Source organism: Podarcis muralis, chromosome 16 (genome assembly GCF_964188315.1).
Source record: "Podarcis muralis chromosome 16, rPodMur119.hap1.1, whole genome shotgun sequence".
Taxonomy (NCBI): domain Eukaryota; kingdom Metazoa; phylum Chordata; class Lepidosauria; order Squamata; family Lacertidae; genus Podarcis; species Podarcis muralis.
The window spans coordinates 26,032,642-26,046,531 of record NC_135670.1 but is presented as its reverse complement, the minus strand read 5'-3'; the positions used below and the strand labels follow the sequence as shown (position 1 = coordinate 26,046,531).

The 13,890-nt window shown below is 50.3% G+C and overlaps 1 protein-coding gene across 7 annotated transcripts in view; it reads right to left on the bottom strand.

Moving 5' to 3' along the window:
• Positions 1-748: 748 nt before the first annotated feature.
• Positions 749-13,890, bottom strand: part of CABP1 (calcium binding protein 1) — a 38,477-nt gene continuing 25,335 nt past the window's right edge. For 5 of the 7 annotated variants that reach the window (XM_028710604.2, XM_028710602.2, XM_077920222.1 and 2 more), the window contains 6 exons: positions 13,315-13,491; positions 9,771-9,801; positions 6,256-6,399; positions 4,957-5,066; positions 3,472-3,619; positions 749-1,335 (listed from right to left, as the gene is read on the bottom strand). In XM_028710604.2, the coding sequence (XP_028566437.1) occupies positions 1,310-1,335; positions 3,472-3,619; positions 4,957-5,066; positions 6,256-6,399; positions 9,771-9,801; positions 13,315-13,407 (552 nt within the window). In that variant the 5' untranslated portion in view covers positions 13,408-13,491 and the 3' untranslated portion in view covers positions 749-1,309. The remainder of the gene's footprint in view (positions 1,336-3,471; positions 3,620-4,956; positions 5,067-6,255; positions 6,400-9,770; positions 9,802-13,314; positions 13,492-13,890) is intronic. The other 2 variants (XM_028710601.2, XM_028710605.2) reach the window with 1 other exon arrangement.

Below are 13,890 nucleotides of genomic sequence, written 5' to 3'. Positions count from 1 at the left end.
CCCACCCATTCCTCAGAAACTGGAGTGGAAATAATTCAAAAGAATCCCAGAAACTGTAGTTTAAGGGTGCTTGGAATTGTAGCTCTGTGAGAAGGAAACTACAGTTCCCATGATTTTTGGGGGCGTGTGTGTGTGTGCTTTAAATATATGGTGTGGATGCAGCCAGTGAGGCAAAGGACATGTTAGTACCCTTTCCCCCCATTCCGATATACAGAAGCCAAGTGGACTAGCAGCTGATTCTCTCTTCGGTACTAGCAAAGCGAGCATCCTCCACGGCACCTAAGGGCTATTGGTTAGTTTGTGCGGCACACACAGCTCTGGGTTTCAACAGAGGGATAAAGAGGAACAGATGGGGAGGGGCTGCCTTTTCCTCATCAGAGGAGCCCTGATGGGTCTGGTCAGTGGTCCATGGAGTCCAGCCTCCTGTTCTCGGAGTGGCCAGCCAGATGTCTTGCAAATGGAACCTGAGCAAAACAGCACTCTTCCACCTGGGAATCCCAGGATTGGCATTGGGGGCTTTTACTGCCTCTGACAATGGAGGTAGGACAGAGCCACCGAGGCTTTCCTCCTCCTCCTCCTCCTCCTCCTCCTCCTCCTCCTCCTCCTCCTCCTCCTCCTCCTCCTCCTCCTCCTCGCACCTGCTGTCTCAAGCAGCTGTCTAATGGTAGGGCCGGCTCTATCGCTGTCGCCATCCCCACTGCCTCAAGCCACCTCTCCCCCTCCCACAGAAGAGCCAGGCCTACCAAAGTCTTGCTCTTGTTATTTATGTTTTGCATTTCAAAGATATATTTGCTCTCATTAACATAACCGCAGGGAGACACAAGAACATTCCGGGGAGGCTATAAATAACTCAACACAGATGATTAACAACACAAGGAGGCATGAGGCCAATACACAGTCAGTTCACCAAGGAAAAGAGTGCAATCCGTGGCAGGCACCAATCCCAGGTGGCTTTTTGCCATAAGCCACCAGTTTGAGAGAACCCCTTCCTTCTCTTTCACCTTTGCAGTGCTTGCCGGAAGAGTCAAGGCAGGGAAAGAGTTGTCACCTTCGCTTGCAAACGTGGCTGGTCCTGGAGCCCAGCGTCACCCAGGAACGCTTCCAGTTGCTGGAGATCGTCTTTTTTCACAGTGTGGAAGGGTGAAGGAGCATCAGGGCCACTTTGGGTCAGAGAGGCAGGTTGGCGTCTCGCACTGTCTCGAGCGCAGCCAGTGCGTCAGCCTTTGCATAGGAACATTGGGGCTGGGCGCTCCATTCAGGTCCTCGTCTTCCCTCAGCTGCTGATTCGTTTTCAGCCCAAGAACCATACTCAGCGGGACATCATCCTGACAAACTCTGCAGGCAAGAAGGAAAGAGAAAAAGGAAAAAGAGGTCACACCCACATCATACGTTTAAAACACATTTATGTAGCAGTTCAACAGTCCCAGCTTTCCCCAATAACACTGGGAACTGTAGTGCATCCCTCACTAGGGCTGGGCAATATGTCATCCAAAATTGGTTTGAAGTCCATATTGTGATATCAGTTTCATAATTTTTGACCTGGCAATCTATCGCAAATCATGATGTGCGTGCATGCTATGCAAAAATCACAGTGTGGGGGAAACTCTGAAGCCAGCCAATGCTTCTCTTGATTCCTGCAGCCCCTGCTAATTCTGCTGGCTCAGTTCTCCCCTGCTTCCCGCAGCAGGCAGCAAGCCACAAGAGCAGGCACCAGCAAAAATCACAATGCAGGAAAAACCATGAAGCCAGCCCATGCCTCTACATATCTCCACCTTTATTTCAGTCATCGTGATATATTGATATATCGCGATGTTTAGCTGGTGATAAATCAATGTTGAAAACCAGTTTTCGCCCAGCCCTATCCTTCGCAGTGCTACAATTTCCAGCACTCCTAACAAACTACAGTTCCCAGGATTCTCTGAGGGTGTCATTTGCTTTAAACTTATGGTACGGATGTGAAAATAGAGAAGGAAGGTGTGTAGAAAGTGGCCTTATACTGAGTCAGGATGCTGGTCGATTAAGGCAAGTAAGGCACTGCTCTGCTAGTCTCAGTCTGCCGACCTCAGACATTCTTCCAGCTGCCTGCCTTCTTGCAACTAAGCCAGGTGGTGGCCCTGTTTGTCAGCTTCCTCCTCCTCCTTAGTCTCAGTGTTGCCCCTTGTAGAACTCAGCAGGGGGACAAAACTAGAATTACTTAACTATTATAGGCTCTGGTGCCACCTAATGTTGGCCCTACCAGTCCCAATGGGCACCAACCACCACTGCCTACACCAGCCTCCGCCAACCTGGTACCCTCCATATATTTCAGGCTACAGCTCCCATCAGCCCCAGTCAGCACAGTGTGTGCTCTTATGAACCCCAGCATCAAATGGCCATACTAGGGTCTGATAGGAGTTGCAGTTCAAGACATCTGGAGGCCATCAGGTTGGAGAAGGCAGCTGTAAAGCACTAGATGATCCGAGGGCTGTGCAGGAATAGTGATAATGAATAATCAATCACCTGCTGCTTCAAGCACTGAATATTATTCAGGACATTTTTTTTTTTTAATCTTTCTTTGGTCTTCACCAGCTTCCAGATAGCAGCTTCTTAGAAATGTTGACATTATGAGCTGACTCAGTTGAGATTGGTCACAGATGGATGAGAGCCAAAAAGCTAAAGGAGGTTGTGTGGAAGAACGGTTTGCCTGACCAGGGAGTGGATTTGGCCCTTTCTGTAGGGGGTTGCATGCCCCCTTAAGGATCAGGTTTACACTGTATGTGTGTTTTATTGTCAGATCCAGGCTTCCTGTTGGAGGTCCAAATGTCCATGGCATGAAACACTTTTCACAAGTTTAGGAGATCCCCAATGGGCAGAGGTCGCCTGGCCACAAATATCCAGGATGTGTTCCTCCAAGCCTCTCTTTCTGGCCCTCAGGACTCTCCCTAAGGCCCTGCTCCGCACCATTATTGAGTGCTTTTGCCTGCCTCCAATGTTTCCTGCAAGGACAATTCCTGACGGGACCTATTGTCGGGTGAGTGCCAGGAGCAGGTCAGTAATAACTCACAGTGAAGCTGACTCTTTATTCAAAGAAACAAATAGCTCAGGAGGCCAGGCTTAACGAGCACAGCAACTCTTCCTGGTAGATCTTGCCCCAATAAGGCAGTTGTGAGGACTGAAGGCCCCTGCCTTCCCATAGATGCCTCAGCCTCCTCATCCCCTGGGTCCTTCTCAAGCAATTTGAGACTCAGTCAACAGGTCTGTCTCTGCTCCACCCTCTTCATGCCTCTTCTGATCCTGGGAAACTGGGGGGGGGGGGAGGGCAGTTGGTTGCAGTAGGAGGGCATTCCCTTGAGGTTTACCCACTGGTGCCTGCTACCACTCCTCTGAGTCCAGCTGGTTCATGACTCACGTTGGGCATGCCCTTCATTGGAACCAGGTGCAGATCTGCTACTTGTCCAGTGGGAAACCCCTCACTCACTCTCTCTCTCTCACCTTCAAAATCCACTCGTCCGTCTCCATTCAGGTCGACGTCCCTTATTATATCTTCTATGTCCCGGTGCCCCACTTGCTGCCCGAGCAGCTTCTTCATTGCTTCTCGTAGTTCATTGGTGCTGATCTCTCCATCACCGTTTGTGTCAAACTGCAAGGTAGCAACAGATGTCAGGGACTGTTAGGATGGAACTGGTCAGATTTCTCAGGACCCACCCCTCTCATCTCCACAGTTTCCAATGTCCTTTCTCACCTCTTGAGCCACTCTGGCAAGAACATCACCTGATTGAAACCAGACTGGTATCTCTGCTTTTTGCTTTAAGTTATTTATATCCTGCCTTTTGTGAAAAACACTTTAAAGGTGCATTGCAAAGGTAGGGAGGAACCTGTCCACCCCCATCCTCCCCCAGCTCCCACCAAGCTCTGTTAAATGTTCTGGATGGTGAGAAGTCTAGCAATATCTGGAGAAGGGCACAGAGGAAGATTAAAACTCACATTTTGATTTATATTAGACTGCCCACATGCAATTCAGCTTTATTAGTTGTTCCGAGATGCTTCCCCATTACAGTGGTACCTTGGGTTACAGACGCTTCAGGTTGCAGATGCTTTAGGTTACAGACTCCACTAACCCAGAAATAGTATCTCAGGTTAAGAACTTTGCTTCAGGATAAGAACAGAAATCACGCAGCGGCAATGGGAGGCCCCATTAGCTAAAGTGGTGCTTCAGGTTAAGAACTGACCTCCAGAACAAATTAAGTTCCTAACCCGAGGTACCACTGTACTTCACTTTTGCCATCTGGGATGCACCCTTGCAGTATAGCACAACAAATGTGGGACAAATGCTCCCCAAACATTTGTGGTAAGGAAAGTTACAGGCTTTCAGCAGGAAGTTATAGGACATGCACTGACTGAAAGCAAAGCTATATGTGCATCCTGAAAATTTTGCAAAAGTATTGAGAGTGGGATCACACATAACTGCCCTGATGTCACCAGGAACACAAATCATGAATGCATACAAAAAAAAAGGAGTGTCTGGAGGGGTCCTTGGAGAAATCCATGGCTCTCCATGGCCACGAGCCGTGATGGCTACGTATGTTGGAGGCAGTGTGCTTCTGAATACCAGTGGCTGGGAATTACAAGTAACTAGGAATTACAAGAGTTCCTGCTGTGCTCGGGTCCTGCTTCTGGATTTCCAGTCAGGGCATCTAGTAGGCCACTGAGATAACAGAATGCTGGACTAGATGAGCCCCATTTGGCCTCATCCCACCTCAGGGATTTACCTTTATTCCCTGCCTGTGAGCTTCCACAAGGCATCTGATTGGCTAGTGTGGGAAGCAGGATGCCTGATCCATTTGCAGGGTACAGAGATGGGTTGTGCATATAAGGAGCTAGATGATCTTTCAGGTATCCTGATCCCAAGCTGTATACCACCTTGAACTTGTAGATCGTTTGCAACACACTGAAGGGGCTGCACAATCTGGCTCTCACCTCCCTGAAGGCATCGCGTAGCTCCTTGACCCCAATCATGTCTGCCGTCTCTGCCAGAAGCTTTGGTCCCATCAGCTCCACAAAGTCATCGAAATCTACGTGGCCACCCTCTAGGAACACAGAGCGAGGAGGGAGTACAGTAAGATACTGACCACCATTTTAAGAAGAATACAGACAAATTGCAATGGGTTCAGAGGAAGGGCAACGAAGATGGTCAGCTGTATGGAAAACAAGTCCTGTCAGGGCTAGGAGAAAGAGCCAGTTATGTTCACCCTGGAGAGGACTCAGGGGGAACATGTTTTCAAATACTGCCAAGCATCCACAGGAAGGGGTCCCATTCCTGACTGTGAAAAAAGGGAATATTGCATCCACGGCCTGAACCCAACTCAGTCCTACTTAGAGTAGACCCACTGAAATGGATGGATGTGACTTACTTGGCTGTGCTGTGCCTCCATGGCCAGAGACAGTAATGCTTCTGAATACCAGTTGCTACAAATCATAGGAGGGGAGAATGCTCTTATGCTCAGGACCTGTTTGTGGGTTTGATGTTTTAAATCAGGCATCCTCAAACTCAGCTGTTTGGGAACTGTAACTCCCATCATCCCTAGCTAACAGGACCAGTGGTCAGGGATGATGGGAACTGTAGTCCCAAAACAGCTGGAGGGCCGAGTTTGGGGGTGCCTGTTTTAAATTGTTAGAAGCTGCCAAGAGTGGCTGCTGCAACCTAGTCAGATGGGCAGCATATAAATAATAAATTGTTGTTGTTGTTACTAGCAGAACTTAGTTTGATACAACCCCAGGTCAACTTTCTACAGATTTCTTTGACAACCCTAGTTGGAATAATCCAGTCTGCAAGTTTGCCAGAGTGTGGAGTACAGCAGCCAAGCATAAGCCTAGTCTAGAAGTGGCCTGGGGAGTTGTGCTTGTGCAGAAAGGCAGCCCAAAGGGAGATGATGAAGAAGAAGAGTTTGGATTTGATATCCCACTTTATCACTACCCTGAGGAGTCTCAAAGCAGCTAACATTCTCCTTCCCCCTTCCTTCCCCACAACAAACACTCTGTGAGGTGAGTGGGGCTGAGAGACTTCAAAGAAGTATGACTAGCCCAAGGTCACCCAGCAGCTGCATGTGGAGGAGCGGAGACGCGAACCCGGTTCACCAGATTACGAGTCCACTGCTCTTAACCACTACACCACACTGAGGAAGACATTGCCCAGAAGACTGGAAAAGCCTAACCAGGAGTGAGAGTGGCACTGTGGAGGGAGGAGGGATGCCCCCTTGGCAGGTGGCTGGCACTCACGGTTCATGTTGATCTGCTGGGAGAGCTCAATGAGTTCCATTTCCGTTGGCATGTAGCCCATGGTGCGCATGCAGTTGCCCAGGTCTCGGCAGTTGATGTAGCCATCCCTGTCCTTATCAAACTCCTTGAAGGCTTCTCTCAGTTCTGTTGAGGTGAATCCAATCAGAGAACGTGGCTGTCAGTGGAGGTGGCAAGGCATGGTCCTTGCTACGAACATGGCCTGGAATGAACCCACTTTGGAAAAGAAGGGCCACAGGTCATCCGTGGCAGAGCAGCGGCTTGGCATGCAGAGACCATGTTCAACCCCCAGTGGCATCTCTAGTTAGGGCTAGAAATTTCTCCTTGGTCTGACACCCTGGAGTCAGTGTTGACAGTGTTCTCAATGTTTTCAACTAAGGGGTGATTTAAATAGGATGCTACCTTATACTGAATCAGACCTTTGGTCCATCTAGTTCAGTACAGTGGTACCTCAGGTTACAAACGCTTCGGGTTACGAACTCCGCTAACCCGTAAGTAGTTGCTCTGGGTTGCGAACTTTGCCCCAGGATGAGAACGGAAATCGTGCGCGGGCGGTGCGCTGGCAGCAGGAGGCCCCATTAGTGAAAGCAAGCCTCAGGTTAAGAATGGACCTCTGGAACAAATTAAGTTTGTAACCCGAGGTACCACTGTAACATCTACACTGATTGGCAGCAGCTCTCAAGGGTTTCAAGAGTGGAATCTCCCCCAGCCTGACCAAGAAGTGCCAGGGATGTAACCTGTGACCTTCTGCACGCCAAGCAGATGCTCTACCACTGAGCTATTTTCTTTACCGCTGGGGTTGACTGTGCCTCAAATTAATGAGTAGGAGGAACATACCCTGTGGATTTTCTGTCACAGGCCCTGGTCCTGCATCATGTTGTCTAGGTCCTCCTGCTATTGAGGCTAAGCTGTGTGAGGTGTCCACAAAATGGACCGCGCCGTATGATTTGACATGTTGCTGGCATGGAGACAGAAAGGAGTGTGTGAAAGGTCTGTGGCAACAGAGTATTTTAGCATTGCCTTCCCCAGCCGGGTGCCTTCCAGGTGTTTTGTACTCCAGCTCTCATCAATCCCAGCCCAGTGCTACCATCTGTCTGATCCACATGGAAGGAAAGGGGAGGCCATGAGTTCCAAGCAGACAGGAAGGTGAGGCATCAAGATCAGCACCTTGGAGAGGGACATATAGGTGAGTTTCAGGAACATGGTCAGTAATCCTACAGCTGAGACACAACACACACGTTGTTTCAGCAGTGTCCTGGAGCAACTAGGAGATCTTTATAGCCTGTGCTAGGTATTCATTGGCCAGAAGCCTTACTCCCTGTACGCTGCATCTGGCCAGTAAAGGGCTACTACTTTCTGCTTCTAGGTCCTGGGGTTTCAAGCTGTGGGATATCTTCTCAGGGCTCTCCTGACGCTAGAGGAGACTTTAGACCAGGCTTCCTCAAACTTGGCCCTCCAGATGTTTTGAGACTACAATTCCCTGACCACTGGTCCTGCTAGCTAGGGATCATGGGAGTTGTAGGCCAAAAACATCTGGAGGGCCAAGTTTGAGGACGCCTGCTTTAGACCAATCCTTGGCCCCTCCTCTCTTCTTATGGTTCTTTGAACTGGAAGTAAACTGGACAGTCCTTGAAACAGAAAGAATGCCTTCAAATACCAAGGCTGTGCTTCTCATAGTACAGGAGTGGGGAACTTCAGGCCCAGGAGCTACATATGGCCCTCTAAACCTTTCTATCCAGCTCCTGGGACTCTCTCCCTGAACCACACACCCTCACTAGCCACACCTCTCAATGACTCCAGTTCACAGTCTCTGAGAGTGTTTTCACCTGACTGGAATGCATTTCATGGCCTGCTGCCCCAGCTAAGGAAGGCACACACCTGATAGCTGTCTCTTTATTGACAAGTGAAGCACCTACAGCAGCTCCCCCAGTGCTCCAGATATACACATGCACCCATATTTTTAGCCTCTGGGCAGCTGTCCACAGATCTGGACCCTGCGAAGCAGTTGCAGAAATAGTGGGTCCACTCCCCTCCTTTGGCTTATATGCCCTCCTCTGATGGATTGTGTGCCCGCAAACCGAGACTTCTCCTACATGGAAGTCGTTGCTGCTCTTCCCTCTTCAAGAGCCTCTTGATTCTAGGTGGCGAGTCGACCGGCTGTTCCCTTGTCTGAATAGTTTCCTCTTCCTCTACCACATCCTGCTTGCCTTCCTCTGTCTCAGACTGCCCTGACTCTTCCTCCTCCCATGGGCTTGGCTCCTGCCTTGTGGGTGGCACCTGACCCCATTAATTGCTGGTCCCCTCTCCTGAGTTGCACTCCTAGCCCCCGGCCTTTGCCACACACTCTTCAGACCCCTGCCAGTCTCTGACAATGCGCCCTGGAACTCGTGCTAGTCTGGATGGAGAAGAGAGGTGTTTTGTTTGTTCCCCATAAAGAAATGTGAACTTTAGCCTGAAGAAGGTTCCCCACCTCTGGTGCAGTAGGATACATGGCTACCCTAGTTTAAATAAAAGCATGCACCTCCAGATGGATAGTGAGACAATGCAACTTCTTACACTTCCTCAAATTCAAGGAGGATAGGACTATCAGTGGCTACTAGGCAGGATAGCTGTGCTCTGCCTCCACAGTCAGAGGCAGTAATGATTCCAAATACAGTCGTACCTTGGAAGTCAAATGGAATGTGTCCAGAAGTCTGTTCGACTTCCAAAACGTTCAGAAACCAAAGTACAGCTTCTGATTGGCTGCAGGAAGCTCCTGCAGCCAATCGGAAGCCATGGAAACCCCATCGGACGTTTGGCTTCCCAAAGAACATTCAAAAACTGGAACACTCACTTCCGGGTTTTGATCGTTTGGGAGCCAATTTGTTTGGGAGCCAAGGCGTTTGGGATCCAAGGTACGAGTGTTTGTAGGAATCCCAGGAGAGGGCTCTCGTGTTCAGGTCCTGCTTGCATGTTTCCCACAGGCATCTGGTTGGCCACTGTGAGAACAGGATGCCGGACTAGATGGGCCATTGACCTGATATAACAGGCTCTTCTTATGATCTTAAATAATTTGTGAATTATCATTCAGGTCGGTACAAAACCAGGAAGTGAGGGTGGCTGGCATCTCGTTGTTGGAAACCCCAGAAGGCCAGCAGTGCTGTTTCAGCAAAAGCAGCATATGAGCATCAGAGCTGCCCTGCAGCCGAATCAGGCTAAAGCTGTGATTCCTACGCTGCAGGGGGTTGGACTAAATGACCCTTTGGATCCCCCTTCCAACTCTGAAGTTCTGTGATTCTGAAGGCGCATGTAGTCCAGCCTCTCACAGGGACTATTAGATGCCACTTGCAGATGCCCTGCTCCCACGCTTGTAGCCTTGTAGCTGGCATTCAGCTGGCCTGCTGCCTCTCATCTGGAGGTATCATATAGCCAGCATGCCTAGCTGTCACAGTCTTAATCCACTATGAATTTATCTACTCCATTTTTATAGGTATAAAGAAGACAATCAAGAACCTTACCATCTATTTCTTCTGGCCGTAGCTCTCTGTCCTGCAAGGGAACAACATCAGGGATTAAAGCCAGCTCCTTCAGATGAAATCAGGGTTAAGGCAGGAGCCTCTGAGCATATGTAGAGGCCAATGTCATCCCATTGGTCCATCAAAGCCAGAGTATTGTCTCCTGCAGACTTCACCAACTTGGTGCCCTCCAGAGGCTTTGGACTCCTCCTGGCTACAGCCATATTTTCTCCTCCAGCACAGCCATGCTTGCAGGGGCTGATGGGAATGATAGTCCAAAATATCTGGAAGGCATCAGGTTGGCCAAGTTGGTCTACTCTGACCAGCAGCAAATCTTCAAGATCCCAGGCGGGGACATAGGGTTCTTTTCTGGCCCTGGTTCCAGAGAGAGCATGTTGAGTGGAGATGTTGCCAGGAATTGACCCTGGGACCTTCTGCATGCAAAGCAGGTGCTCTGCCAGTGGCCTACTGTCTCTCTCCCAAGGGAAAAAGGCACATGGAAGAATTAAAACCCCATGACATTATCCTTCCCAGCAAGTGAACCTGAGAAAGAGCTGCCTTTCTGAAGCCTATCCCACTAGCCATGTCCTTCCACATCTCAGATTTACACCAGCTCATTAGAGATGCTCACGCCAGAGAGCCAAGATTGCCTTGTTTCCAGGAACAGAAAGTGGAAGGCAGAATTAGGCTGTTGGCCATGATGAGCTCTGCCTGGAAGAGCTGGGAGCTGCTGGTACCTCCCTCCCAGCAGCCGGCTAAACTGGTGGAAACATCTCGTGCCAGTTGAGCCCCTCCCATGTTGCCCTGAGATCTCAAAAAACAAACAAACCCTGGCTGGTAGGAAAAAACTGGGGCTCTGGAAGCTGTAGGCACCATCTCAGGAAACCTAGGCAGCTGCCTTCTTCTGAGTCAGACCATTGGGTCCATCTAGTTCACAGTTATCTACCCTGACTGGCAGTGGAGAGCCACTTCTGCTCCAGGGTTTCAGACTCAGAAGTCTCCCCCAGGCCTACCTGGAGATGCTGCTGGGGATTGGACCTGGGACCATCTGCATGCAAAACAGATGCTCTACCACTAAGCTATGGCCCCATCCATTCCTCAGATGCCTAGGGCAGAAAGGCAGCTCCTGAGAGAGACTGGAGCATCTGCAGACAAAGGTAACATGAGACAATGATTCAGCCCAGGCAGGAAGTACTTGCAAACGCCCAACATTTTGTTTTCAAGGGTAGATGGGATGGGTGGAGAAAGCTGCAGCAAGAGAAAGGAAAGCCCAGGCTGGAAATGCACTGCTGGCTGCCCAGGAAGAAGGGGCAACATCTCCAGATCTCCAGGCAATTGAGGGCAGAGGAAGGTGGGCAGACCACTCCCAGTTCTCAGTCTCTACCTCCTTGCCCCCATCAAGCTGCTCTAGGCCCACAGCAGGTTCCCACAAAAGGGTGTCCTCCATTTCCTGGGTCTCAAGCCCACAAAGCTAGTTCCCCACCGACTCCTGTGCTTGTGAAAGAACAGCAGGTGCTCAGAGTCTCCTTGCAGTGGGGCAAGCCCACTGGGTTGCAGAGGGGTGGGCCAGAGATAGGTAAAGGTAAAGGTACCCCTGCCCCTACGGGCCAGTCTTGACAGACTCTAGGGTTGTGCGCCCATCTCACTCTATAGGCCGGGGGCCAGCGCTGTCCGCAGACACTTCCGGGTCACGTGGCCAGCGTGACAAGCTGCATCTGGTGAGCCAGCGCAGCACACGGAACACCGTTTACCTTCCCGCTAGTAAGCGGTCCCTATTTATCTACTTGCCCCCGGGGGTGCTTTCGAACTGCTAGGTTGGCAGGCGCTGGGACCGAGCGACAGGAGCGCACCCCGCCGCGGGGATTCGAACCGCCGACCTTTCGATTGGCAAGTCCTAGGCGCTGAGGCTTTAACCCACAGCGCCACCCGCGTCCACCCGGGCCAGAGATAGGGCTGGGGAAATCCCTCCATTTCGGTTTCTCTCAGTTGCTCATCTGTCCATTCCGAAGTTCAGTTCTCTGCATTTCCACATCAGTTTGTGATTGTTATTTAAGAAAACAAAAGCCCTAATGAAAATCCATCAGCAATTTAATGTAAATTTCTCCTAATCAACTCATTGTTGTATGCAGTTTTGCCTAATGTAGCACATTTTTGCAATTCAGCATTCCCCTTACATGATGCATTTTTTAATGTTACAATATGTGCATTTTTCTGGACTCGCATAAGCATTTTTCACGTGTTGCTTAGCTGGAGGACTGCATTGCAAAATTAAGAGAGATGTGGATTTTTCAAAGGACAGCCGTGTTTGGGTTTGTATGTTGTTTGGGAATGTGCAAATTGGGTAGGATTCACTCTTCTGGGAGAAATTAATCACATTCCTGCCCGCTCCCTAGCCAAAGCAAAGATTCCTCTCTCCTTGTTGGAGGAGGATCTCTTGAGCTGAAAATCTCCCTCACCAAGCCAGCAATTTCAAAGTGTGCCATTATCCAATTTCTCCTGCTGCTTTTATTAAGACTGATCGGAAGGGGTGGCGGCAGTAAACCTTAGTGGCAGTTTGCCCGGTTCTCTCTCCCTAAGGATTCCCCTCCCCATGACACAGGAAGGGCCAAAGTAAGGGTTATTCTCATTGACAAACCTGGAGCAATAGATGTCCAACTTTACCCCATAAAACAGGGTTGGGGACCCTTTTTCAGACCGAGGGCCACATTCCCTACTGGGAAAGCTTCAGAGGGCCACATGCCGGTGGTGGGCAGGGCCAGAGACAACAGTGGGTGGAGCAACACTTGTAAATGTTACCTTTGTACAGTCAGCCAGTCTCTACACTCACAGCCCTCCTATGTACCCTCCTTCCAGGGAAGCAAGTGCCATGAGCAGAGATCAGTGACACATTCCAGCCAGCCAAAAACACTTTGGAGACGGGCAATGAGGGGTGTTGTCAGGGGAGAGTTCTGAGAGACAGCTAGGGATGTTGGGGGGAACATTTGACCCCTGGGCCTGAGGTTCCTCACCACTGCTGTAAGGAATCATAGATCTGTAGAGTTGGAAGGGACCCCCAGGGTCATCTAGTCCAACCCCCTGCAACGCAGGTATCTCAGCTAAAGCACCCATGACAGATTGACCGATGTAATGATTCAAAGTTGGCCCTGTTGATGTGGCAAAGTGAAGTGACAGGTTTTGGATGCTACTTAGCTGGCCCTACCATTAGGACTGGCCCGACCACGAACCAGAATGAGGCAGTTGCCTCGAGCAGCTGATTTTGGGTCTCGTGAAAGGGCTGCACGTTTGCTTTATTAGCATTGCGTTTTATTGAACCACGGGTACGAGAGGAGAAGCAATTGTTGGACGTAGTGCTGACCATTTCTCCCCCCATTCCCCACACCCCAACCATTCCGTGCTGGGAAGGAGGTGATGGGGATCTCTTGAAACCCAGGTGGCGACATGCTTTTTTTTTTTGCTTTCAATCCACAGGAGGGCGAGGGCACATGATTCCACACACCCTCTGGGCTCTGCAGTGTTTGCCTTGCCCGTCCGGGTGCAACTTACGTACTGGCTGCCTGTTCTCTGCGAATCCCTTCCTGAGGAAGATACACGCCGGCCCCAGGATGTTGTGCATCACAGCGCAGTTCTGGGCCAGCACCATGAGCGGGCCTTGGTACTCCCCGGCTGTTGACCCCTCCTCGCTCGTCTGGACAGCTGTATAGCATGTCTTGTCCTCATGGTGGATCTTCTCCGCCAAACCAGCAGCAAGCAAATGATACAATAGAGGAAGTTACCTCCCGGTTCCTCCCAGGTCTGCTCCAATGCTTTCAGTGAGCAGAGAGGCCAGCCTAGCCCTCGGCTAACCTTTTGCCCATTGAGGTGTTTTGGACCACAACTCCCATCAGCCCCAGCCAGCATGGCCAGGCCGGGGCTGATGGGAGTTGTGATCAAAAACGCCATGGAGGGCACATGGTTGGCGAAGGCTAGTCCAGACTTAAGGGGAAGACAGACGTAACCATCCGAACAGAGACTCTTTTCCTGCCACAGGAACCTGGCGTCACCATTTGCAGCGCAAGCAGAAACTGTGGACTGACTCTTTGAGCTTCCCTTGTGCTTTTAAGGACTATTGAAATGTTTTAAGTAT